The 26,059-nt window shown below is 36.1% G+C and overlaps 1 protein-coding gene across 2 annotated transcripts in view; it reads right to left on the bottom strand.

The window, feature by feature from the left end:
* Nucleotides 1-26,059, bottom strand: part of VPS50 (VPS50, EARP/GARPII complex subunit) — a 73,039-nt gene that overhangs the window by 22,370 nt on the left and 24,610 nt on the right. For both annotated transcript variants that reach the window (XR_002435047.1, XM_021386574.1), the window contains exons 13-21: nucleotides 25,836-25,971; nucleotides 20,255-20,352; nucleotides 19,091-19,185; nucleotides 18,344-18,442; nucleotides 14,480-14,570; nucleotides 13,261-13,437; nucleotides 7,156-7,274; nucleotides 6,280-6,386; nucleotides 685-806 (exon numbers count right to left, since the gene is read on the bottom strand). Coding sequence is in view for 1 of the 2 variants with exons in the window: in XM_021386574.1 (XP_021242249.1) it covers nucleotides 685-806; nucleotides 6,280-6,386; nucleotides 7,156-7,274; nucleotides 13,261-13,437; nucleotides 14,480-14,570; nucleotides 18,344-18,442; nucleotides 19,091-19,185; nucleotides 20,255-20,352; nucleotides 25,836-25,971 (1,044 nt within the window). In the remaining variant the exon portion in view is untranslated. The remainder of the gene's footprint in view (nucleotides 1-684; nucleotides 807-6,279; nucleotides 6,387-7,155; nucleotides 7,275-13,260; nucleotides 13,438-14,479; nucleotides 14,571-18,343; nucleotides 18,443-19,090; nucleotides 19,186-20,254; nucleotides 20,353-25,835; nucleotides 25,972-26,059) is intronic.

Here is a 26,059-nt window from a genome sequence, read left to right as displayed (position 1 = left end):
AAATCCACTGTGATTTGCCAAAAGATGATGATGAATTTGGAATCCCATTATATTATTGCTGTGAAGTAATCTAGGGGCCAAAAGAGGATAAAATTCTTTTTACATGCAGCTTTTAAATGCTTTAAGACAATTCTGTTGAAAGTTGATCCATGTTATGTACAGACATTGCCAACAAGCATTTATTTCAACTACAAGATCACTCAAAGTCCAAAAATATTTTTATTAATCCAATTAGCAATAACATCTGAAAAACTGTATTTCAAACCTCTTAAATCTGAGTTACTACTCAACCTTCATGGCACCCTTCTCCTCTTCAGCTATTCATGTCTATGTCTGAGAAATAAATACAGAAAAACCAAGTCACCTAATCCTCTCTGGGCTCCAAGCCACTGCACACTGCTCCTTTATTTCCCACTTTCTGCCACTACTTCCAGGTACTTGTCTTTCCTCCCCATTCAAAATACTTGAATACTGAGTACCTATTCAAATGCAATTGGTTTTATGTCCCAATGACAGTGATGCTCCCTATGCTTACTCTCCTCATCACTCATCTAATCAGCCTTTCTTACTCAGATTCATTCTGATAACACTAATTTTCTGGGGAATCATACATTTGGTACTGTTTTAAGTATTCTCATTCTACGTATACTCTGATACTCCGAAATAAATAACTTTTCTACCTACCGTGTCATTTCGCCCAAAAAATGTATAGACTGCATACAGATAGTAGTCAAAGAGCTGGGACATGAAGTGGATGACATCAAACGCAATTGGCTTGAGAATGTTCATCATCTGCATGTATTTCCCTTGAAAATTCAAGACAGAAAATCAGATTCCTCAGTGCAAGTGCAACAAGGACAGTGGTGAGCTTCACAGACTCAAAAATGCCTTTCCAAACCTTATCATTTAGCCTTGAATATTGATTAAGAACAATTTAGCAATGCTTTAGAGATTAGGAGATTTAAAAATAAATATAAATATTATGAGTAAGACACTTTAAATGACGCAAGACTTCTCCAAATGTGGATGTTAGTCTGTATCAAAATGTCTTGAACAATTCTTTTAGCTTTTCGGTATCAAGTTCAAAACACACGACCTTCTGGTTCCTCCACAACATTCAGATTCATTTAGCCAAAAATTAATAATCCCTGTTAGTACTCTGTTTCAAATGATACGCAGACACACTCAAGATTTTATGCACTAGTGAGTGTTTACATATGCACATACGGATATTTTACAAGCAATAGAAAAGTACAGCATAAAAATGATACACCCAATATTGGGACTTTAGGAATAATGTGTTTCAAATCTGTGTGATATCATTTCCTGCTCACCTTCCTTTTTATCTTTTGTAAAAAGTGAAGGAAACAAACCACTATAAGGGACTGCTTAAAAACATTTTATTTTATTTTTTTTCTCCAATCGAGAGAGATTTCCATTGCAGGTGCTTTGAGAATCTGCTAAATGACTGCTCTACCATCACTGAAGATGAAGAAAATATAAGCTCCAGACTGTGCTGCCCTCAAGAGGATCCCTCCTCTCCAAAAAAAACCCACCAACACACACACACACACACACACACACACAAACACACACACAGAAACAAAAGCAAACAAACAAGCAAAAAAATCCACCCCTCCAACTTTTGACTGCGTTGTACAAAAGAGCACTGACAACTTCTGTAGCGAGATGGAATTAGATCAGCTCAGGAATCAGATCAGGACAGAAAAAGACAGTTAGGGCAAGAAAACCAAATCGTTCTCAGCTGTACATTGGAAGTGTTTCTAATGGGGTAGGCTGACAGAACATGACAGTTTCTGGCAAAAGGAAATCAAAAGGAATGGAAATTTTGTAAGACAAATCCAAGCAGAACTCGAAGAAAAACTAAACCACTCTTTGTTTACTTCTTTTCACTGGATTAATTTTCTACTTTAATATATGTTACTGAATGTCCTAAAATAGGGACACCCAGGGAAAAGAATAATTCCTTCTCTTCCATCCTGCTCTCCACTGTTGTGCATTTGACTTTGGAAAAAAAAAATATATATATATATATATGATATTTTGTTTCCTAGTATAGGGCATGGGTGTTTTTCCACAGGGTCATAAGAAAAGTGTACTTAATCAAAAATTCTGATTTTTCAGACCCCAGACTCTCTGCTGGCTAGTTCAGAAATGACATACTACTTGTCCCATTGGCATCGCAAAAATATATTTATATTTTTAATATGAATATTATATATATAATAAAAAATACATATTTTAATATATATAATAAGCTTTGGGTCATTACAGGCAGCAACTTTTGGACCAAGATGTAAATGCAGTTTATCCAGCATGTCGGATATAGCAGATCAGTTAACAAAATATCATATTTCAGACATGTTTTGATGTGACAAGTTGATAGAATACTGCATGAGGGTGCCAAAATCATTAACTTCTCCTGTAGTCAGCAACATTTTAAAAGTTAACACCGTGCACAGCAAAGTGACTTACTAATCCGTACAGAAAATATTGTTTTACATAGACAAATTGAGTATCAAATTTAGCTGTAAGCACCAGGGGAAGGAACTTGATTTTTTAAACAATTACTGTTGATCACAAAAGACCACATTATTTGACAAATATGTGACGCAGCTATGGTGGGATGATACAGCACTATGGCAAGAATCAAGGAAAACCTGATTTTGCTGCTTTCTGCATTTCTACCTAGCCTAAAAAACCTGCCTGAATTTTACACAACTGTGCCCCAGTTTGCCAACACACTCAAGAACGTATTTCATTATTTTTGGAAATTTGACAAGGGTTGAAATATCTAATAATTTGACAGGTTAAGCCAGTTGTTAATTCCATGCTTTATTATCAGTGTTTTCACCTACAGCATTATGAACAAACTGAAAAGCAGACCTAAGATGTTCCATTTGTTTTCCAAAAGGGAACAACAAACGCAGTTAATTCCAGCACAGTCCTATGTGGAAATTTATGGATGTTTGAAAAGGATGATACCCTATCAAAGCAGCTGCCATCTTCATGTGTGTCTGAATATTCTTTATTGCCACAGGCTGATTTTTTCCACTTACTCTGTGCTAAACAGTTTTCAAACTTGCCTGCAACCTATACACAATAACGGGTGATGTGTCACATTCTGGACAGTTAGATTTCCAAATATCTTTGTGGCTGGCATAAACATTCAAGGTAGTCTCTTGGGCAGTGTCCTATGCTTTTCCAAAGGGCTATACACTGCCCAAGCACTGTCCCTATAAAAATCTTCTGTAGCCAAGAACATTTCTCTATTACTACATCACTCAGCATCTTTACACAAAAGCGTTCCAAGAACATTTCCTCCTAGTTTCTCTAAGAGGACGCCAAATTTTAACTTCTATACATTGTTACCTAGTTGCAGCAAAGTTCATATTTTGGGTGAAAAACCTGTACAAGAACATTTCCAAACAGCACTAATAGCGCAAACACAAACCACACTAGAAATTTCCAGAAATACTTCTAAGTACCCCTTTGAGTTTATGTAAGTTAAAGTAGCTACACTTTCTATAAACAATTCATATTGTGGCCAAAACTGCTGAACATTTGCCAGGGTTTATGTTGTTGTTGCGTGTTAGTTTCTTGTTTGTTTGGGGCTTTTCTGGATGTGTTCAGTCTTTCCAGCAATTCTTTTGCCCTTCAAGACAGCAGTTTTTTCTATCAGACTAATCTACATAAATCTGATCATTAAAACAAAAAGAAAGTAAATAAAATACACTCCTAGATATTTTTATGTGAGTTTTAGTATATCTATGGTCACTATAAAATAATTTGTAGTGAGTTTCTGAATTTCAAACATGCAGCTTGCTATAACATACATTAGAGGCTAAAATACCACTCTCAAGGAAAATTCAAAAAGCCCATTGTAATTATATCATTTTGAAAGTCTGTGTGATTGGGTTTTTTGTTGTTGTTTTTTTTTTTTGCTGTTTTTTCTTGTTTCGAGGGCTCATGAAGTCCTATGCTACATGACCATTCACTTCTTCAGTGAAAAGTTTTCAGCTCTGAGATTTGTCACCACCGTTATTATTTTCCTCAAAGACAATGGGCTTTAAAGCAAGCCAAATCTAAGAGTTACTTCCCAAGAAATCATTCACAGTAGAAGCAAAAATGAGGCAAAAAGAAGGCATTAGACAAACCTAACCCATTTCTTAAATAGGGATTACATTAATTAAAATTAAAAAAATCACTCAATATTCACAATGGCAAATATTCTTGTTGATGTATGGACCCTAGGTCTCAATATTCCATAAAAATTTAGCACAGGTTCATTCTTCCTTTAAGTCAACAGGCTAGAGTTTGCTAGGGAAAAAATAACCCTACAAATTAATCTAATTGTTACTTTATATTGGAAACAAACTTTGAAATAAGTACCTGGTTTATTAACGTAACAGAAAAATAAATTGAACTGTTAGCTTGAAATTCAAATTCAACAATTATATGACCTCCCACTTCAGCTACACGTAGTAACTTATTTATACTGTTTTTATTAAATATACAGTAACTCGCACTTTTATTCATCTAGCCTCTTTACAATGCACATAGCCCCCAGAAAAAGCTCAAAATTATTATGAGCAGTGTCACACTCTTTCAGCGAGTACTACTACCTGCATAACATCTCTCCCTAAAAAGTCAGGCAATAATTTCTTCTCCTTGAGCAGGCAATTTAAAATCCCATCTTAATCTCACTCCAGACTTCCTGTTTTAAGTTGCTTTCCCTTATGATTTATTTTTAACTAAGAGGGAGAAGCTGATCTAGATATACTAAAAGCCGTACTGATGCAAACGAACGGGAGGCAGGCAAGTCATTGACAATATGTAGCAGGGACAAAAGCTACTTACATTTACTGCCACCAAAACAAGTATGTCTGAAATTTGGCCCTTGTTTTTAAGGGCCAAAACTTTAAGAAAGTACAGGCTTTCTGATGCACAGGACATATCTATACCATACCTCACTAGGTCTCTGCTTAATTTTTAAGGCATTATGTCACTGGTATCGCACATGCCGTTCACTTTGTCAAACTTTATCTAAAAAAAAAAAAAAAAAAAAAGCCCCTTAGCCCAAGTTGGTTGCTCACTTCTCCATTGCAGAGGGGAAGCAGCTCCAGAAGACAAGTGCCAAGATATCTGTACTATGACATACAAGGAAGGATATCCAGGACAGGCACCAGCTTCTGGAGCTATCTACTCTACTCAGTTGATAACAAAAGGATCCTAGATACCCATCGGTTACATGCCTTGAAACTGAACAGTGTGGCGTACCATTGCATTTTCCTAGCCAAAATCCTGAGACAGGGTGAGATGAACTGAAACCTTCAATAGCATTAGCAGAAAACATTCCATGGCACCCCTGCCTGCAAGGGGAGAATCCCAGGGACTGGATCAAAGCTAGATCTCCTATGAACCAGGTATAAAATGCTCAACTAAATCAGGGGAGTAACATCATGTTTACCTTAATGTTTTATATGGCGGCAAAATTCATAAAACAAATCATGGACCTACCAGATGTGAACTATATCAGATTAAGATAAATATTCTTGTTACAAATGTTATTTGATTTTCTAGACAAAGAACACAGTACATTTCACCCATCTGGGATTTAGTCAACTGTTTAGTAAAAGAGAAGGCAGAACAGAGTGTGATGAAAAGGGAAGTATCTGGAAAAGCTACTAGTGGAGTTTCCAACAACTCTTCTTTCAAATCCTCATGAATGACTCTGGCACAAAAATAAAGAGTGTGATAATGGAAAAAAATAAGGAGGTACCATCAAAACAGAAAGGGATTGGCATAATGTACAGGAGGAAGCAGAGGACCTTGACGACTGTAGTAATAAGAATCTGATGAAATTCAGTAGTACAAAATGTAAAGCCATGCATTTGAGGATCAATTAATTAAAAACACGTATCTTTCTGCAATAAACTAGAGGCTCATCCCTTGGAAAAAACTGGTAAAGTGAAGGACCTGCTGGCTGTATAAGCACATTAGAGAATGACTGAACTGCCAGTATAAGGAAGCTGCGAGAAATCCAAAGGGAGGCAATGCCACTTGAGAGCAGGAAACTGCAATACACAGTGACACAATCCACTGAGACCTCATCCAAAACACTGCACATTCAAAGAGTGGAAACAGTGTCCAACTTGGTGTTTTTAAAGTGTTTTAAAATTCATTGAATGTATTTCCTAGAATCCATGGGTTTGTATTAAAATAAAAAACATACATTCCAACAATTGTTCTACGTACCAACAAGCCTTACTACGTTGAGTGTAGTGTTTGTCAGGATAGGTGCATTCACTTTATTGAGGTTATAATCTGATCTCTTTCTGCTCCTCAGGGTTTCTCGAGAAACACTAAAAAGGAAAAAAAGAAAAAAAAAGAAAATACATTAAAATAATATTCTTCCAAAGTTCATAATGTTACAATTTCACAGTACATAGCATGGTCACTGCCTGCATTTTTTTTCCCCCACAAATTCATCTTTATCATTATCTCTAGAGTTTCACTGAAATGAAGTCGTTTGTCATGTCTGATGAAACCACTATAATATTTTATTTTTGAATGATTTTGTAATAAAAAAAAAACATTCCTCTCTTTTGACCCAAGTCGTGCCCGTCTAGTTCTCCTGAAACCCCTTCCATACAAATAAGGTGAGCTTGCTTCATAAAAGCTGAACGGACATCTACCTAGTACAGTGCCTTAGGCAGACATTTGTTTTGTGAGGTTTTTTTTTGTTTGTCTGAAATTCCTAACAGATTACTGTTTTGCAAAAGCAGAAGCACAAGTCTCAAGTCATTTGTTTGCAAAAAAAATCCCTTTGATACAACAAAAATTACACATATATGTAATAGCAATTGTAGAAAAATGTCTAATGCTTGCTAATCAGTTTTCCACAACTCACTTCAAAGAGCCTTAATCCTAAAAATCTTGGTTCCCAAAGTTTCTTTTTGCAATAACAATGAACAGTTTAAAGCTCCTCCCCATTCTGGAGATCTAAATGCTGAGCCTTTCCCACTGTGCAGGTATCAGAATTTATTATTATTCCATTGTTATAGAGATTGAACCAAAAATGAACTACAGTACTGAGATTAAACACATGTAAATAAGACTGAGTGTACTGACCTCTTCATAGGGGCATCTCCTGTCTGCTCATCTACATAGTCTCTTTTCAACTCTTCAGGAACATCACTGTCACTATCATACTCTTGATAGGCACTTTTTTCTTGTTCATCAGATTCATACTGTAAACAAAGAATGACTGCCATTATTTATATATTTATATATAGATACACGCACACAAAGAACTTTACTCTTTGCCAGGCTGCTGAAAATATTCATTAAAAACCTAGCAGGCGAATTGTACAAAACCATTTGGAGGTATATTTCCAAAAAACCTTCTATTCTCAGATGTCAGCTAAGAGTAAATAGACAGGTTGCTCTGAAAGTAATGCCTTCTAATGGAAACTAAACAGATATGAAGAGCACAATAACAATATTTGATCAAATATTGCTTTACACTCTTAAGTATTAATGCAAGGACTAAACTATTGCTTCTATTCCTTTATAAAGAATATTTGTTTGTATTGTATATATTTGTTTAATTTTTTTTGCAGCATAAAACCATGACATTTGCAAAATTTATATTCGTGTGCTCCAAAAGACATTTCTACTAGGTAGTCTTTCAACCACTTAACCTGTTAGAGACCCATGCACAAACACTCCAAGAAAATAGGCAAATGCTATAACATAAATACAGGTATTTCTCATGGCTACTCTACAGTAACCATGTAATTTATTATTATTATTTGAGGAAGAGAGATGAGGGAGAGAGAGAGAGAGAGAGAAGAGGAAGAGAGACTAGTTCTGTTGGAAGAGACCTTCAAAGATCATCGAGTCCAACTACCTGAGACCACATTAGGGCTAACCAAAATTACAGCATGTTATTGAGGGCATTATCCAAATGCCTCTTGAGCACTGACAAGCCTGGAGCACCAACTACCTCACCAGGAAGCCTGTTCTAATGTTTGACCCTCCTCGACGAAGACCAACATTAAATTGCAACATCTGAAAAACAAGAAGCTTAAGGAGTTACAGACATAACTGTTGCCTCCAAACACTCAGACACTTAATTTTTTAAAACTGTTTTCCTCTGTTCAGTTGTTCCATTGCATTTCAAAGCTTACAAGAAACTTCTGTTCAGTGTAAGGATGGAAGGTTTGAACCTAACAAGTGATGTGTGGAAAAAGTGAGCAATGCAAGCTACAGGATATATAACACAGTATAGCGTTTCCACAGTAGACACATACTGCTACTGCTTGAGTACAAGTTATGTGGGCAAATACTATTCAGAAATTAATACAGACAATAAATGCTTTTTATAGTTATGAAGCCACACGTATATATTAAAATGTATCATACAGTTGGGATTATTTTTGGTAAAAACACCTTGCAATTTTTTTTTTTTTTTACTTGGAGTAATATTTAAATGTCAATCTCTTTTTCAAGTATTCTTGGTTGCTATGCAGTATGGGTGCTTTAAACACTTCATAAATAATGAGGTGAAGCTTTTCACAAGGTTAATTTCTTAACCCACAAAACATTAAGGGAAAACAAACACTCGATGCTCTATGGATGTAACCCATTTTCTTGAACTCCTACACAGCATTACACCTACGCACCAGGCTCTACAAATGCATTTTCAGTTGAAGACAGACAATACTTTTACTCTCAACTTTTTCTTAATGTGGGCATTGCTCTGAAGCCATTTTGTCCAGGGATTAAAAAAACGACCCATGCAAAGACAGTCTGGCTCTGAGGTCCTTAAGAAATGCTACTTTCCAGAAGGGAAAACTGCTGAAGATACAATAAGGGAATGTCAGTCTTTCAGTCATCTAAAATACACTAGAAAACATATTTTTCAGTTACGGTTGGCAATTTTCCCCCAGCCCCAAGGTATGAATGTTTCTAAAGCATAACACAATGAAAGTAGTATATTAAAAAAGTGGAAAGCTCACAGGACAAAGAAATTCAAAGCAACAATAGTTGAGATGGAAAAAACATATAGTATGAGAAACAGACTGATCAGTAGTATTCATAGGCTACATTTCTGCCTCATAGACATTCCAGACAAATGAAAGCTACAATTAAAGGCACTGCCTTCAGGCTTAACAAAGTCATATTTTAACTAAATTGGCTGAAACATTAACCTAGAGAATTACAATTACTTATTATGCATTAATAAATAATGTACTCCAATTCAATTACAATCCAATGAAATTATATGCTGACTACAAATTGTTAACTGTCTAATCGAGTAAGAACATTTTGAAAAATTTTTTTTTTTTTTTTACATGGAAAATATTATGTCTCTTCAGTCTAAAGGTATTAATAAGTTGGAAAATTTATTTATGAGGTAAAAATACTGCATGATTGAAAATGCAGATAAGTAACTCACAATTACAAATTAGTGACCTTCTAGAGCATATTTTTAGTAAGTACAGTCTGCAGTAACATCTCAAAGTGCTGAAATATTTATTGTGACAGTAGCAATAATCATTGCAATAGTCAAGTGCTTAGGTAGTCAGCCCAAACTAACACACAGGACTCTGATAAGATTAACTGAAACTGAAGAGTGTTATAAAACTAAGCTATCTGTATCAGAAGAAAAATATGTTAGGGAGCTACAGAAAATAGACATAAAATGTCTCACTGAAGCTCAAGATAAAAAAAACCAGAGGTGACTGGACCCTAGGGCCTCTTCAGTTAACCAGAACTGAAATGAATAAGCAGGTAAGAAAGAGACGTAACATTTTTCAAATGAGACACTGACAATTCTTGCCATCCTACAGATCATCAATAAGTAAATCAGTCATTTACATCCTTGTCATGCCATTTCTCCAGATACCTAGAAACATATCTGCATTATCTGGAAAAAAAATTCTGCAATCTCCATCTGAAATAATTTCAACTTTTACTGCGAATGAAAGAGAAACAGAGAAGAGTCACCAGAAAAGTACGTTAGCAGGGTGACCAGAAGCCTTGGGTCTAGTAACAGGCTAAGTTAAATGTCCTATACAGCTGCTGACAAATCATTTAACTTATTCTGCACCTCACTTGTCTACGTAAATGTGAATAACACTTCCTTCATGAAGTTTTTTCTAATGATCTCATCTTTCAATGACCATGAGGTAAAATACACTGAAATAATGCACCTTCTTAGTATGCCTTCTTATCATCTGCACTCTCAGTATAGGTCTTCAGCCTTACTTAACATTTCTCTATATTAAAAGCAGTTAGTTAACCTTTCCCAATGAACGAAACTCAAGTTATCTTAAGGAATAAGCCATTTATATGCTGAGTTCCTAAAATCATTTAAAATGAAGGATGCACTCACCACAAAAGACTTCTATAAGAAATGAAGAAAAATCAGAAACATCATTTTCTCTAACCAATTATAAATTATATTAGGCAAATTGAACATAAAATTAAAATTTTACTTCAAAAATGTATTTTAGCCCTATAAACTATTCCAAAGTTATCCCAATAACATCACACTCAGGTTAACAAAACTATTGTATGAATGACTGTAAATATAACCTAGACTTCACAAGAAAAATAAATAAATCACTTAATCAGTATTTTGCTTTTTCCACGCAGAACGTTCTGTCCCTCTGGTGTTAAAGGAGAGCCAAAATTCATTACAGTTCTTCACCAGACACAAATTCAGATTTTATCAATTTAAAAGATACTAATGTTTCACAAGGGAAGAACACTAAACTGGCACACAGCTTTGAAAAAGAGGACACTGCAGCCAGCCTTGAAAGTCCCCAGTAGTGCGCAAGCCTACCAAATGGCACACAGATCAAAATTCAAGGCAGGGAAACCACAGCACAGACTCTGCTGTGCTTGTGACACATTAGCCTACTGCTGATTTCTGGGCTGATGACTCCCTCTAGCCTGACTCACCACAAGCACAGCCTGCTGCGCTGAGCTGCAGAGGCAGCCAGCTCTGGCAGGGAAGGGTGTGACTCCCCAGCACTGGATTACCCCAGGCCTGTCCCTGCCACGGTGTTGGCAGCAGCATCTGTGTGCAAAGCAAAGAGGATGCCGTTGCTAACAAGCTAACAACCATTGGTTTAAAGATACTTAGCTCCGGCTAGGACTAAGCCTCGTGCACCTTCAAAAAACAGACAGCAGTGAACAACCAGTACAAAATAGCAGCCTTTAAATACTGAAATTTGTTCAGTAGATAGAAACAAGTTCAGAATAAAAAGTACATTTTCACTCAGGATGATTGGGCAGCAGAATTCATCAACTCATTGTAGTAATAACACAAGAGATGACTGGTAATTTCATGGATAATGATATTATTCATTTACAGTGGTTTGGGTGTGGAGGTGGCTTGCTTCTTTTTTCCCCAAGAAAATTCTGGAGCAAATCAGCTCATAAGCCTGCAGTGTTTGTGCTAACCACTACCAGAAGCAGGATGCTGAGGGGAAAGAGCCGCTGCTCTCACAGAACATGGCAATCCTTGCACTGTTAACAGTAACTACATGCAGAGTTTCCATTTGAAACATTGCATTCATACAGAAGGGTAAAGCTTTTTTTTTTTTCTTTTTTTCTCCCCAAAATACTTATCAAATAGGTTCAGTTACTGGAGAAAAGGGGGGAAGAATAACATACAACTGAAGACAGAAGAGGGTATCACTGACAGCAGTCAGCTTCGCAGCAGTATGGCACTTGAGACTGGCAAAAGCCAAGCACACAGCATGTTTAACATGTTCATCAGTATTTGCTACCTAATGTTTTCCTCGGGTGATTTCACAATCACAGAACCAAAGCCCATAGGATAGGGGAAGTTCACGTCATTTAAATTTTACTGGAGTTAGATGAAAGATTCTGAAGCAAAAAATGTTGCAGCTGGAAAGAACAGAGCAGATCTGTTCTAACCTGAGAGCAAAGCTTTCAGATCTCTCATACGTGTCCACAGAAAGAAAAAAATCACTTCATATACCCACAGTTAAGAAATGAAGACGATCCTAGCCTTCTAAAACTGCAAGTATCCCACTGACAAGACAATGCACTAAATTACGGGGACTGTCTGGACACAGCACTCATTTGCTAGCAGGGAATTGCATGGAAACAGAGGTTGTAGAAATTCCTGACCAACAATTATATTGTTGCTGTTGTTCTGGAGAAGTTAACCAATCTCAGAACCTAAATTATTATCATTTTTGGAAAATAATTTCACATCTTCCCAACTACCTATCCGCAAGTGGTGGCCAAAATACAAAACAACAGGCCCCCCCAGCCAAAAACCTATCCTGAAATTTGAGTATTTTCTCACTGGCACTCACAGTGCAGGTCATGACGGCTTTTCTTGTTAAAGGTGAACCTTCACAAGAAAGCTATCTTGAAAATATCATTATTTTCTAACAATATTAATTTGTATTATGATTTCTTCAGAAAAAAATCTTTTAAAAAGCACAGCTACTCACAAACAAACAGAAGTCTGAAAATAACTCTCCAGTAGCAGCCACTTCAATTTTTGCAAGCCTCAAAAGCACTCTATTATCATTAATAATTATTTCACTATGGATCTTTCACAAATACCTACCAAATGGTTGTTCAGATTCTGCAAAAGCTCTGCTTTAGAGCTGGTTTCTATACAGCACTGTGGAATTCTGTGGTTCTTCACATTCTCTGGAGTATATCTTTGCTTAACATGCTCATTTGGAATCTACATTTATAACTAACATTGATAACCATGCAACTCTTCTCAATTCACTGAAAAGGCAGGATATATATTCTGCTCTACTCCTTGACAGAAGAGTTACCTGGTGGTAGTTGCTATCTCTCTAGCACATTTCTTTAAGCATAAAGCAACAATAGTTCATGCCAATCAACTGCATGCTGTCAGCAAGTGACACAACAGGAAAAAGGCAATAGCATCATACTCAGGCATGGGAGATACACATCAAATCTGAGCTTCGCAGCTCCAATCCCACAGGAAAAACACAAAAGGCAAAGATGCAAAGCAGGCAGCCATTAGCATGGCACTGTTAAAAACAAAGCAACCCATCTAATAGGAATGAAGTGCCTTGAGAACTTAAACAGTACTGTAGTTTACTAACCCATGTACTAAGATATTTTGCCGTCACTGACATACGAAATAAACAACTACTTAATGAGAGCTAGATTGGCTTTTTTTTGTGAAACGCTCCGTACCCCATTGGAAGCTAACACATCTTCTGTCTCATCATCTTTGCTGTCAGTCTGAATTTCAAATGGGTTTCCTCCATTACAGTACTGCTCAAATAAAGTTACCGTTGTTGAAATTGCTGAAGCAGGCTGCTTACTAGGTGACACAGATGGGGAACGTGACTGCTCCATGAATTTAAATTCCTATTAATAGAAAGAAAGAACAATTTTAATCACCATAATAATATCGAAACTGTCCTGTTGACTACAGGTTCATATAAAAGGAGCATAACAACATACTTTTCATACTGGCTCAAGTTAACCTTGCTATTGGCAATCTTACAGAGCTCCTATTTCTAATTTTAACAGTTGCTGGTTAGGATATGTGATACATCTCCTGCATTCTGAAAGCAGTTTTCACCTGATTTTGGAAAATGAATAAGTGGTTTTTTTATTTTACAAAAATTAGGAAATAAAAAAGGCCTACAATTTTACCCAAAAATGAAGTTTTGGTCTTGTTTATTTTGTTTTACACACATTACCTAGCAATTTACTATTGCAGAAATTTTTTAATATTTTATTTTTAAAGCGTTTTCAAATTTTTTATAATCTTCAAATCCATTGCACAAATTTCTAATGATTACCTTTTCCTTTGCATTGCTCAGCTATATTTCTTTTGCACTTTACTGAAAACTCCAATCATAGTTATCCACATTTGTTTGGCAAAACAGGTGAAATTCAACCAACATAAGGTAAACTACACAAAACCCCTTTAGTACAGCAGGTGAGGACACCCATCACATGCTTTTGGAGGTACTTCCCCATGAAAAAAAATTTTTTTTGGTCTCCAAATGAGCCAGTATGACCTACTTTTCCTAAAAAAGGTCCAAACTAGTGAGCACTAGGGAGTGTAACTATTTTTAGGCACTATTTTTCAGCATTATACTCTCAGAATAATAATTTTGAAATAGAAAATTGACAAATAAACAGCAGATTAAAACACAACAAATAACAAAGATTAATATTATGCTTACAACTCCAGCATGTTATGTAATCCTCTACCTGCCTAAACAGAAATGTCACTGTCTTAACAGCCTTGGATTCTACAGTTTCCAAAATCCTGAAATGAAATTTATGTTTTTTCAATAATCATTTAGCATTTTCACAGCAGTTCAGAGATATGCTACTTCTCACACTTAGCTACTGCAGTATCAACACTTCTGTATGTGTTATTCGAAGAACGTACATGAAGCTGCAAAATGCTAAAGCTTGCTTTAACAGGGCAAAGTTCCCAGGTCTCATTCTCCAAAAACATTCTTAATTCTTCAAGACGGGTTCTGAAATACAACAGAAGAATATATTCAATTGGCAGCAGAGCAAATCAGAAAACAGATAATATATACAGTGAAAGATGACTTCAAAAAAACATATAAAAAGTCACACTTAAACACAGATACTTGACAGTACTTACTCATTCTTTCAAGTGACAAATCACCTAAAAACTGTGACTACTAACACAATGTTTGCCTTATGGCACCTCTAAAGAAATTATCAAAGAATGCCAAGCTCTGAAGTTCGGAAACAATTTTTTTTTTTTTTTGTCATTACAAAGTATGACCATTATGAAGTAGAGGAACCGACTCTACAGTAACATGGTACCTCTCTTTATGTAGAGTATAGGAAGCTGCACAACGCATACAAACACTCCACCAGGACAACAGCTTTTGAGCCATCATAAAATAGATAATTTCTTTCAATAAGCAAACAGAAGCCAAAATGTAGTAAGTGGAAGTGGAAGGAGCTAGATGATCTACAGGCATAGAAGAAAAAGCTAAACGGCTATTAACCACCTGAGCTATAGTTTGCTTCACATCTTAATCTTAGTACGAACATAGAAAAAGTATTAAGGAAATATAATCAGGTCGCTATATCTCTGCATTGTTTCTATTACACTTCCGAACATCAGAAGAGCCTCCATTCAGCAATAAGCAGAAATTCTTTTAACAAAGAAAGCCTTTCTGCCATACAAGCAGGAAGATACCAGTGAGTGCTTATTGAGCTCATACTTCTCTCTTCTTCCTAATATAAAATATAGTGTTTTGCTTAATGAATAGCAGTTGGTAAATTGTACACTAGGTTTCCAATTTGGCAGTAAAATATTCTAGGAATATCATTGTTTGAATAACAAACTGTAATTACTGCTACAATGAAAATTTTCTTGCTCGACAAGATGAGAAATCAGTTGAGTTACGACTGCATTTTCCTATGTCTATTTAAATTTATCAGTCAAATGCAGACTTCAGCTCTGATTTTAGAGGCATAGAGTGCTCATAGCTTGCAGACCTTCTCACAGCCAACAGAAGCAACAGACATTCTGAAAATCAGTTACAGACTAAAATTCTTTGAGAAGATGACTAAGGAGAAAGATTCATAGGAAAGCTAATATTTAAAAGCTACATGGCATGATATTCCATATCATTTCAAAGACAGAATGAAGCCACTGGCAAAGCATTTCAACAGATGTTTTTTCACCAGCAAACAAGTCTAGAAAGTGATACAAGTGGAAGGCATAAAGCATTCTTTCTCTGAAAATCTTTGGTGGATGCATCTTTTAACCAATGCATCAGAAAGAAAAGTCAATTGCATTCTAAAATCCCCCTTCTGATATTCACTGCCAAAAGCCCATTCTAATTTTTCCAAATAATCAACTTCTACCCAGTAAAAGGCTTCATGCACTCTAGTATTACACTGCTTTTCTGCACTTGATGAATGACATGATCAGTTCCTTAGAGCGCTTGCTCTATGTTGCCAGTTCTCTACAACACAACACATAGGAGGCCACATATGCTAAATGACACAATCAAAGAACTGATTACTCCTGGACTCAGAGCATTCCAATTCTATGTAGCTTTTATGTATTAATGAATTGTAAAAAGCACTATTTTTTTTTTCCTCAGTTAAGTGCATAAAGGGACTACAAGTCCCATCAGCTTGATCTGAAAAGCCGAGACATTTAAAGCTTTTACATAAACCAGTCTGAAGGACATAGCTAGAATAGAGGTGCTTTTTTTTGTTTGTTTTGTGCTAATTTTTCCTTCTCTTTTGAGGATGAAAACATAAACCAATAATCTTCACAATACCTATACAGCAAAGAACAGGTAGAAGCATTAAAAAGTTAATATAACATGCATCTCATCAACACGTACTGCTTTTATTTTCATAAGAATGACAAAAAAAACCACTACTTTAATAAGAAACACAAATTACATACAGAAATAATCATTTTCTCAAATATTTCATCAAACTTCCTTAATCTTTATTTTGTCCAAAGATAATTCAGCAATTAGTCTCCGGCTCCCTAAGCTGCTAGGTAGGTCCTTTAAACATAATCAAAATCAAAACCATGACAGTCAAACAATATTTATTTACCTAGATAGGGTATTGTGCTACATCTGATGAACAAGAGGATTAGATAGACCAAAATAGCTTTTCAGAGTAGAAGAGAGCCACTGAACAATAAAGCATACAGCAAACTAGGTGGAAAGATTCAGGGTGCTTCACTCAGAGTTGCCATGAGCTCTTCTTAAACAGTTTTGATCCTAAGAACTGAGAGCTGCAAACTCAGTTTCCAAAGCAGTATGGGAAATTCAGCTCAGAGCTCAGAAATGCTTGTAGGAAATAGAAAGGTGGCATCGCATCTTGATCAATTATGACGATGGTGAAGGGTCTAGAGGGCAAACGTGTACGAGGAGCAGCTGAGGTCACCTGGTCACAGCAATAGGACCAAGGGAACAGCATGGAGCTCTCAGGGGAAGAGTCAAGTTGGGTATTAGGGAAAAGTGCTTCACCAGAGGTGGTCAAGGACTCAAAGAGGCTCTCCAGGGCAATGGTCAGGGCCCCAGGCTGCTGAAGCTGAAGAAGCATTTGGACAATGCTATCAGACACAGGGTTTGAATTTTCAGTGGTGCTGTATGGAGCCCAGAGTTGGACTCCTGATTCTGAGATTCTAACTCATCTCCTAACAAGACAGTGTGCAGGTGATTAAGGTTCAAGCTTCTCAGACAGTTGAAATGGAGATCTCAGTTTAATGTCTGAAAAGAAATCATAAACTAAGAAAGTGAGAAGAAAATCCAAAGCACATTCTCAGCTTCTGAATTTAGACAGCGTCTTATGTACTACATATCATAATATCCCATACTTAATGGATTTTAGGCAGAAAGTCTCAGACCAAATAAATATATTAGCTATACGACAGCTCCCACAGAATCACAGGGGTTGGAAGAGACCTGAAGAGATCATTGACTCTAACTCCTCTGTCAAAGCAGGCTCCCTACAATAGGTGATGGAGCAGAACAGATCAAGAATGAGGAACTAAGAACTTCTTACAGCAAGGAACAATGTTGCATTTCTTCTCATATCTTGTAGCTACTTAAACTCAGAAAGATAAATGCTAGGTAACTAAAACAAAAGATCTGTCAATCACCCAAATCAAAACATTTGGGAAATCAAGACAATTTAAACAAACAGACTACTCTTGAAGCTGCTACGTATACTGTAACAAACATATATTATATACAAGGACAGAGACTGAGGTCAAAACACATCTGTCTAAAACATAACTAGATACTGCCAATGAAAGAACACTGAAAATGACTCTAAAGAATGGATATAGTTCCAAGCATCTTGGTAAGACATAAAAATGCTTATTTAAAAAAAAAAAAACATTTCATAGCCATACATAAACAGATTCTTTAATGTAATAACAGAAAAAGAAAATAACAACTTTGCCATTAAGTATGGACATTAGATGAATTCATCCTCAGAATCCCTCATGAAAGCTTAGGAGAGGGCCCATAAAATTACTGAAACTTTTTGTGTAAAGTTTTTCAACTTTATTCAGATAGTAGAAACTTCTGGCTTTTCCATCTTCTTCCCTTCTCTGGGATTCAGAGCCCTATTCTCATCACAAGACATATTCCACCATCAATGAAGCCTATCAACCTCAATGCAGGAACATTATTCAATGGAATTCCTCTGTAATTCATTTAAAACTAAAACCAATGATAATAAATGTCACTACACTCATCCACTGTGCATAGAGTAGTCTCACCTGTGGTACGTTTTGAAATAGTTAACGCTTTGTTTTCTGATAGATTCTTGCAAAACTTCAGACTTACTGCCACAAAACTCTTCTCCAACTTGCATCAGCCTGTAGTAATGAAGCAAAGTTTAGAAAAATTTATTGATTTATTAATACTGTTGTTCCAATCCAAATTTCTAGACTCAGTCATTATCACGAGAGGTCACGCTGCAAACCCTTCACTCATTTCACAAAACTCCATATCTCATTTCCCTCCAAATCCTATCTTGATATCCCATACTCAGTGACAACAAGCCGCTATCAAAATAAAATGTCCACTGTACAGCTCAGAACCTGAATCCATTCTTTTACTACCAAAACAGAAGGATACAATAATGTACAGACTAACGGTACTGCAATATTTTGCTGCTCTTGATCAAGAATCCCTTTAAAAGGTTTTAGAAAAATAAGAACTGTCAGATCTACAATCCTGAAATCTTAAAGCTGGCCAACACTCAAATATTATTGCACTTAAGAACTACTTGAGCAGTAAAGCAATTCATGCTACTTCTCCCAAATACAACCTTGGTGCAGGCAGCAAAACTGGCGCTCAGACTCCAACATAAAGAGGAAGCACTCTTCAAACTCTATCAGTAGATAGGATCAAAGTTAGCATCAGAATGTAAATATCAGCTTTAGTTAACCATGTGCAGTCTTCGAATCAGAGTTCAAGTTTGTCTGCATATAGTAAGTGGCCTTATGACCACATCAGTATACCTGTTGATAACATCAAGTACAAATATGAAGTCATCATATTTGAAGTTAGACAGATCAGTTCCCAGAAGATATGTTTTCACTTTCAGTTGAACATCCTACAAAAATACAAATATTTCAGAACCATTTAATGAATCCTCAGTAAATTTACATGCAAAATATGAGGTTATATTTACTAAGTACTAAAGACAATAAGATGAATGCTGGGATGCCAGGCTGATTAGCACTTTTTGGTTTGTTTCCACTTATAGCTTCTTTTTACGTCTAGTGTACACCTCCATTTTCTGTAACACTAATTACTACTTGTTGACTTTCTTAAATAATAATATAATCAATACAATAATACAAGGTTAATGCTAGGCACTTTATAGCCCTTGAAAAAGCCAATTTCTGTATTACCATTCTGCATTGTAAAAGGATTATTGCTTTTTCATCACGTGTTCAGGGTCTTGTGACATATTAAAATGATCCAGCAATCAAGCTAGGAATATTATGAAACCAAACAGGTTTACAAGATTTCAGGTTCTCCATAGTTCTGCTTACACCAGAAAGGACATCAAAAAACCATTCTTCAGCTCTGAATTTCAGTTTTTCCATGTTCAATTTCACGTTTATCGCTTTTTTTTTTTCTTTCATTCTTCCATTTCCATACCTCCCACAAGATATCCCAAACTGTTAGTAGTTCAGAAATGCTATACTATGTGTTGGGAAAGGGACAAATAGGCTCCCTGGGTATCTTCTTGGAAACTCCAGTTCCCCACTGTTCCTATTTAAAAGATGGTTTGCAGCACTCCTGTCATCATCAGCTATGTCAATTCAAACCTGAGACAGTCACAAACTCATTTCAAGAGGCCTTATCCAAGCAGGGAAATGTACAGTAGTATGACTGCTCTAACAGAATTAAAAAGGACACGAGAAGAAATAGTGCTATGGAGCAACAGACAGCTGGGGCCAGCTGAGAGTCATGTTACTGTACTTAGGTAACTTCACTGAGTTTGTAAGTAGTGTGACCAAGTAGTAACAGAATCATGGAAATTTTATGTCCGTGGTTTTTATAATATTTAGCTCAAAGCAGATTACTTTAAAAAATCTCTTTAAAAAAGACCAGTATAAATATAACTAATTTTTACTGGGGAAAATAAACCTTAAGACAATTAAAAAACATACCTGCCATATTCGTGAAAGCCCATGTTCCAATTTCTTTTTCACATAGCTGCGGTCAAAACTGTTCTCCTCAGTTCCAACCACATTGCTGCCATCTGAAACTGAAGATGGAAGGTATTAAAGATATTTTCAAAAGCCTTGAAATGTACCCTAGTTTTCCACCTATAACAAAACTTCTGCCTTAGCCATTATTATATCACTCATTCTGCAAACTCCAGGAGAGCTCCATTGCTTTAAACTTCTGCAAAGAAATAAATAGAGCACATAAAAATACTGTATGCTAATGCAGATAGGAAGAGCTTCTGATTACTGTTATGTAAGCAAAACACCCATTCAAATAAAATCAAAATGAGAGAGTAACTGATATTTCAAATACAAAAAACAAAATGACAAAGTGACAGTTGATTATCTTCTAGATTCTCTAAGCTATTCTAGCCTTGTAGATGAGAATCATAAAAGAAACATATCAGGAACATGATCTTCAACTTTCTATCTCAGTAAATTGTGGCTGTAATTCTGAGGGAAACCACTGAAACTTTTTCCACGAACTATGTAAACAAGGTAGCATGCCTTTTTTTTCCCCCACTCTCATACTAACCTATGCTTATACATGAAATAATCTCATAAATATCTCATTAGAAGTTTTTCATTCTTTAAAATTATTGTATTTAATTCTAAAATCTTCATTTCCACAGCTATAGACCCCCTTCCTCTTGCGTGTTGTCTTCTTTGCTGCAATAAAGAGGATACATTTTTACTTATATTTAAAAAAAGAGAAGGTAATTGTAATTTTTGATCATACAGTTGTGGTTATGCTTGCAGTCTGTGATGGCACAGTGTCACAGCCTGTTTCACAGGAAACCTCTGACTTTGTGAGACTATACCACTTTTTTCTATTATAAAACCAACAAACAAAAAAAACATATATGCTGTTCCTGACAAGTGGAAAAATGATGCAAACCATTCCGTGACTTGATATGAAAAATAAAAAAATTAATCCATATAAAATACTACTCTGGAATATCACTAAGCATACAGCGCTCCTTCCAGTCCACCATTCAGGAGGTTGAACACAGAAGAATTAAGATTGCCTGCAATACTCCAGCATTGCCAAGCAGATCAGACCTGTCTTTCCATCTCTCCTACAACCTCCAGTTAGTTTTCAGAACCTGAGAAAACTATTCACTCCCTTGTTTCTGGCTCAACTGATCTCGTCTCTATTACCTCCACATACAGGCTCCCAGCTCAAAACCTTTTCTTTCCCTTACTCCTGATCCCAACACCTACTCTCTGAAACCTCCACCCAGCTCCAGTCCATTCCTATCAAGCAGTTTCCTCCCTGTTGCCTTGGCATCTGTTTTTCTCCATTTATCTCTCTGGGTTCCTATAGGATCTTGGCTTTGTTCTGCCTGGCAGTGCAAACAAGAAAAACAGAGCACAGACAAGAATCTTCCCACTTAGTCCCCAGCTGAAACATGCACAAACATAAACTGAATTTACAGAATTTTTTTATTCTTGTCAATCTATAGAATCTTTTCCTCTCTATTAAAAAAAATCTACAGCTTACCCATGCCTGAAAACAAAATAAATATAAGAAATATTTCTGGTATTGTAGGAAAGACAGTTCCTATCCATAACTGGGGTTTATCTGCATAGCAGCCAGACACATCTAACAAACTAGGAAATGTCTAACGCCTTTGCATTACATTATTACATTCTTGAAGGATGGAATTTTTTTTTAACCTGTTAGACTTAATGACCAGGTAGGCACAACAGGTTGCCAGCAGGAGCAGGGAGGTGTTCATCCCTCTGTACACAGCCCTGGTGAGGCTGCAACTCAAGTACTGCGTTCACTACAAGAAAGACATCAAGAACCTGAAGATGTTCAGAGAAGGGCAAGGAAGCTGGTGAGGGGTCTGGAGCACAGGCCTTATGAGGAGCAGCTGAGAGAACTAGGATTGTTCAGTCTGGAGAAGAGGAGGCTCAGGGGAGACCTTATCGCTCTTTATAACTACCTGAAGGGAGGTTGTAGAGAGCTGGGGTCAGCCTCTTCTCTCTTATAACTAGTGACAGAATGAGGGGGAATGGCCTCAAGTTGCACCTGGGGAGATTCAGGTTGGACATTAGGAAATAATTCTTCTCCAAGAGAGTGGTCAGGTGCTGGAATGGGCTTGCTCAGGGAGGTGGTGGAGTCATCATCCCTGGAGGCATTCAAGAAACATTTAGATATTGTACTGAGGAACATGGTTTAGTGGGAAATAGTAGTGATAGGTGGATGGTTGGACTGGATGATCTTATGAGGTCTTTTCGAACCTTGCTGATCCTATGATTCTATGATCACTGCTATAATGCAGACAAGAAAGTAAATAAGAAAGAAAAAGAAGCACATTCAGCAGCTCCTCAACAACTGGCAGTTATGTCTTGGCCAGTCCACATTTGTTACACACATTATTTCCTAGCATCAATAAGGAATTCAGAACCAACCCTAAGCTAAGCTGCCTTACCAGGATTCCATGCTATCTATTGTTGCTTGGCACTCATAGATAATTCTTCCTATGAAAGAAACAATATAAAACTAATTTTAGCCACCATATACATAAAAATTCTAAATTTTATCTATACCTAAATGTGCTGTTCTCCTGAAGGCAGTAATTCTGCCAAAGGTATTTTCAAGTCCAGTTTATCATGGAAGACCAAACAAAATATTAACAGAGAGAATAACCCAACTAGAGAAACACTAAGCAGATTTATCCTTTCTCTCTAAGGAAACAAACAGCCATATTAGACACAAGCATACTGTAAAAGTTTCTGCAACTTCTTCTCTTGTTAACTTCTTCAGAGTGAAGACAAGCCTAAAATAATCAGTACCTCTAGGTATATCCCTAAGAAATCAGGAGTTTTTAATGTTATAGTGACCATTTCCTTGCTCTTTTTCAACCCTTCAGTAAAATTAATGCCTCAGGAATACACATAAACTACACCACCACCACAATCAATTTTATAAAATGTGAAAACCCAGCCTACCTGGGCAGCGGCCTGCACAAAGCAGTGCATTTTATCTTCAGTATGATTTATTAAGTCCTGTATATGATCAGTTAATTCTGCGTTTCCAACACTCTATTAAAGCAGTTAGTTAGGTGTTATTATTCAGCGTTCACAGAACTATCAGTAAGTTTCACAATCAATTACTGCTACTCCGTTATAATACTTCAGCAAACTAAATCTCATCATTATTTCCTATATTAGGAGATGTACTAAAATGCATCTCATCATTTAAAATTTTTGTTTTAGGATTGCATCTATATCTAGAGATGAAAGTCTGTTTTCATCTTGTTTATTCTATGTAAGTTTTTTTTTTTTTAATTACTCTTCAAAAAATAATCCCCTAAGGACCAGGTCAGATTATAACTCAAAGAACAACTGCAAATTCTTAACGCAGTTCTGGAAAAATTTGGACATAATGAAGAAATTTGTTACTACAAGAGTGGCAAGGAATTGTAACAGGTTGCTGAGAGTGGTGGGTGCCCCATCCCATTCAAGGCCAGGTTGGATGGAGCTTGGAGCGAACAATCTAGTGGGTGGCAACTCCGCCCACAGCAGGGGGATTTGAACTAGATGATCATTAAGGTCCCCTCCAATCCAAACAATTCTATATGACTTCATAAAAAACAAAAAGCTTCAATTTCCAAGAGTCTTCTATAAGTGCTCCAAACAAACAAACAGAAAAAACCCATCATGAAAATATTTTATATTCGACTTTGCTCTTCAATCTCAGACAAGTCTTCAGAACAGAAATAAGAAGAATATTTACCAATATAAAGCAGATGCACTTCTTTCCTCAGAAATGCAGAAAGGCAAACATTTACAAGTTACGAAAACAAAGTACATTTTAGCACCTGTAACAGGCATTAGTTATCACAAATAAGTGACATATTGTCTAGATGAAGAGCATCCTCCTTTCCCTAATCCGTGAGGGACTTTGAATAAGCTTCACTATTAAAGTAGAAGGAGCTATGAAATTATCATCTCTCAAGTCCAGTTTCAAAAAAGTACCAAAAGTACCAAAAGCAGCCACACTAAGAGGAACTATTTTAACAATTACACACGGAGCTGAGAAAGTAGTCTACTACAATAACATTTCTTTGTAATAAGCTCTTTGTAATATCTGCTTTATTTAACACTTCAAAGATGACAAAATCAAAACAAAAGAAGGAGATGAGCCTTTCTGAACTTATTCGAAAGTAAACACTACTGAGAATGTGGAATTCATTCAAAATTTCAGAATCTTCCTTCACAAGGTGCATCTCAAAATGAAATATTTCAACTCTGAATTTTAATTCTGAAATGCTTAGAAAAGTTTCATTTGAAAAGTTTCAAAAAATACACAGATTGTATTAAATACAAGAAAGGCACTTTTTTTTTCTTGCAATTTACATTACATATATTTACATTATTTTTTCCTACATTTAAAGCAAGAAGACAACATTAGTTAAATTTTATTCTTTATAAAGCTTAAAATCCGTAGTAAATCCAATTTTTGAAAGAAATGCTGAATTACAAATGCACTCTAGGAAGCACAGTCTTTCAGCGCTTGTTCTTCACTTCTACTTCCATTTTTTTTTTCTTTTCACTCACAGACTAACGTAAAGCATACAAGTTTTATGTAAATCAGGCAAGGAAGAGTAACTGCAGAAGCAGTCTACGCTCCTTGCCCTTTGACAGAAGTGTTTTTTTTTCCTACATGCAGATCAGAAAGACAAGACCAATCCCACCTGATTCAGATAAATAGGAGTTTTGCATAAATCTCAATACTGTAAATGTCACACTGCCAAAAAGAAGCATCTTTGGTTGATGGAGCAGTAGGAAGAGCCTATTCTTAGATATTTTATATTAATATAAAATACATCCAGCAAAATGTACCCAGAAGGACTGAAATGAAAAGACAGATTAAAGGTTTGCATTTCTGCCCTAAAAACACAAACTGGAACAACAATAAAACACAAACAGAATAATACTGTATGATAAAATTATTGCTTTCTCCTGCGAGGGTGTCAAATGTCAATTGTGACTATACCTTAAAGTATGTTCAGTACTACAGATGACAAGAAACATTTAAGAAATTACTTCTCCTGAAAATTACAACTGCTACTTATGTCAGATTCATTCAGCTCCCTTTCCTAGTACACAGTCCAGTATCCCAATCTACTAAGTTTAATACGCAGAGAAGATTTCAACACTGATCAAAAAATCTGAAATTACATGCTGATCTTATATTAAAGGAAAAACTCCTCAGATTTTGTAATCATCTACCACAGCTGACTACCGAGCAAGCAACAAGTACTGTTTGAACTAGAACTGTTTATAACTGAAGTAATGGCACATACGCTTACTCATTTAAAAGGAGGTTATTCTGAAGACTACAAAAATTCAGTGAGTATTTAAGTCCTTACTGCACACTATGAATGACAACGATGAAGGGCAGTGACCCAAGATCACAAAGGTACCTAAATAACAATTAATTAATTGAGCACAAGAAAAGTTATTTCCAAGTATCAGAAGTTTTGTTTCCAGAATTATTTCTTACCAGAAGACACAGTTGCTGCCTCATCTTGATCATGATTCTCATGCCACTGCATCGTTCGGTAATAGCTGAGCATGACTTCCCAAAGGGCTTTGCAGAGATCAGCAAGGCATGGAATGTAGCTGTCTGATGTAATATGCTATGAAAAATAATAGTAATATTGCGAAACTGTTACCAAACACATTCATAAATTGCAGAGGCAAAATAAACCATACAGAAACCTCCAC

This window comes from Numida meleagris, chromosome 2 (genome assembly GCF_002078875.1).
Source record: "Numida meleagris isolate 19003 breed g44 Domestic line chromosome 2, NumMel1.0, whole genome shotgun sequence".
Lineage (NCBI taxonomy): Eukaryota > Metazoa > Chordata > Aves > Galliformes > Numididae > Numida > Numida meleagris.
Note: the sequence above shows the minus strand (reverse complement) of the source record. Positions and strands in the feature narration are given on the sequence as shown.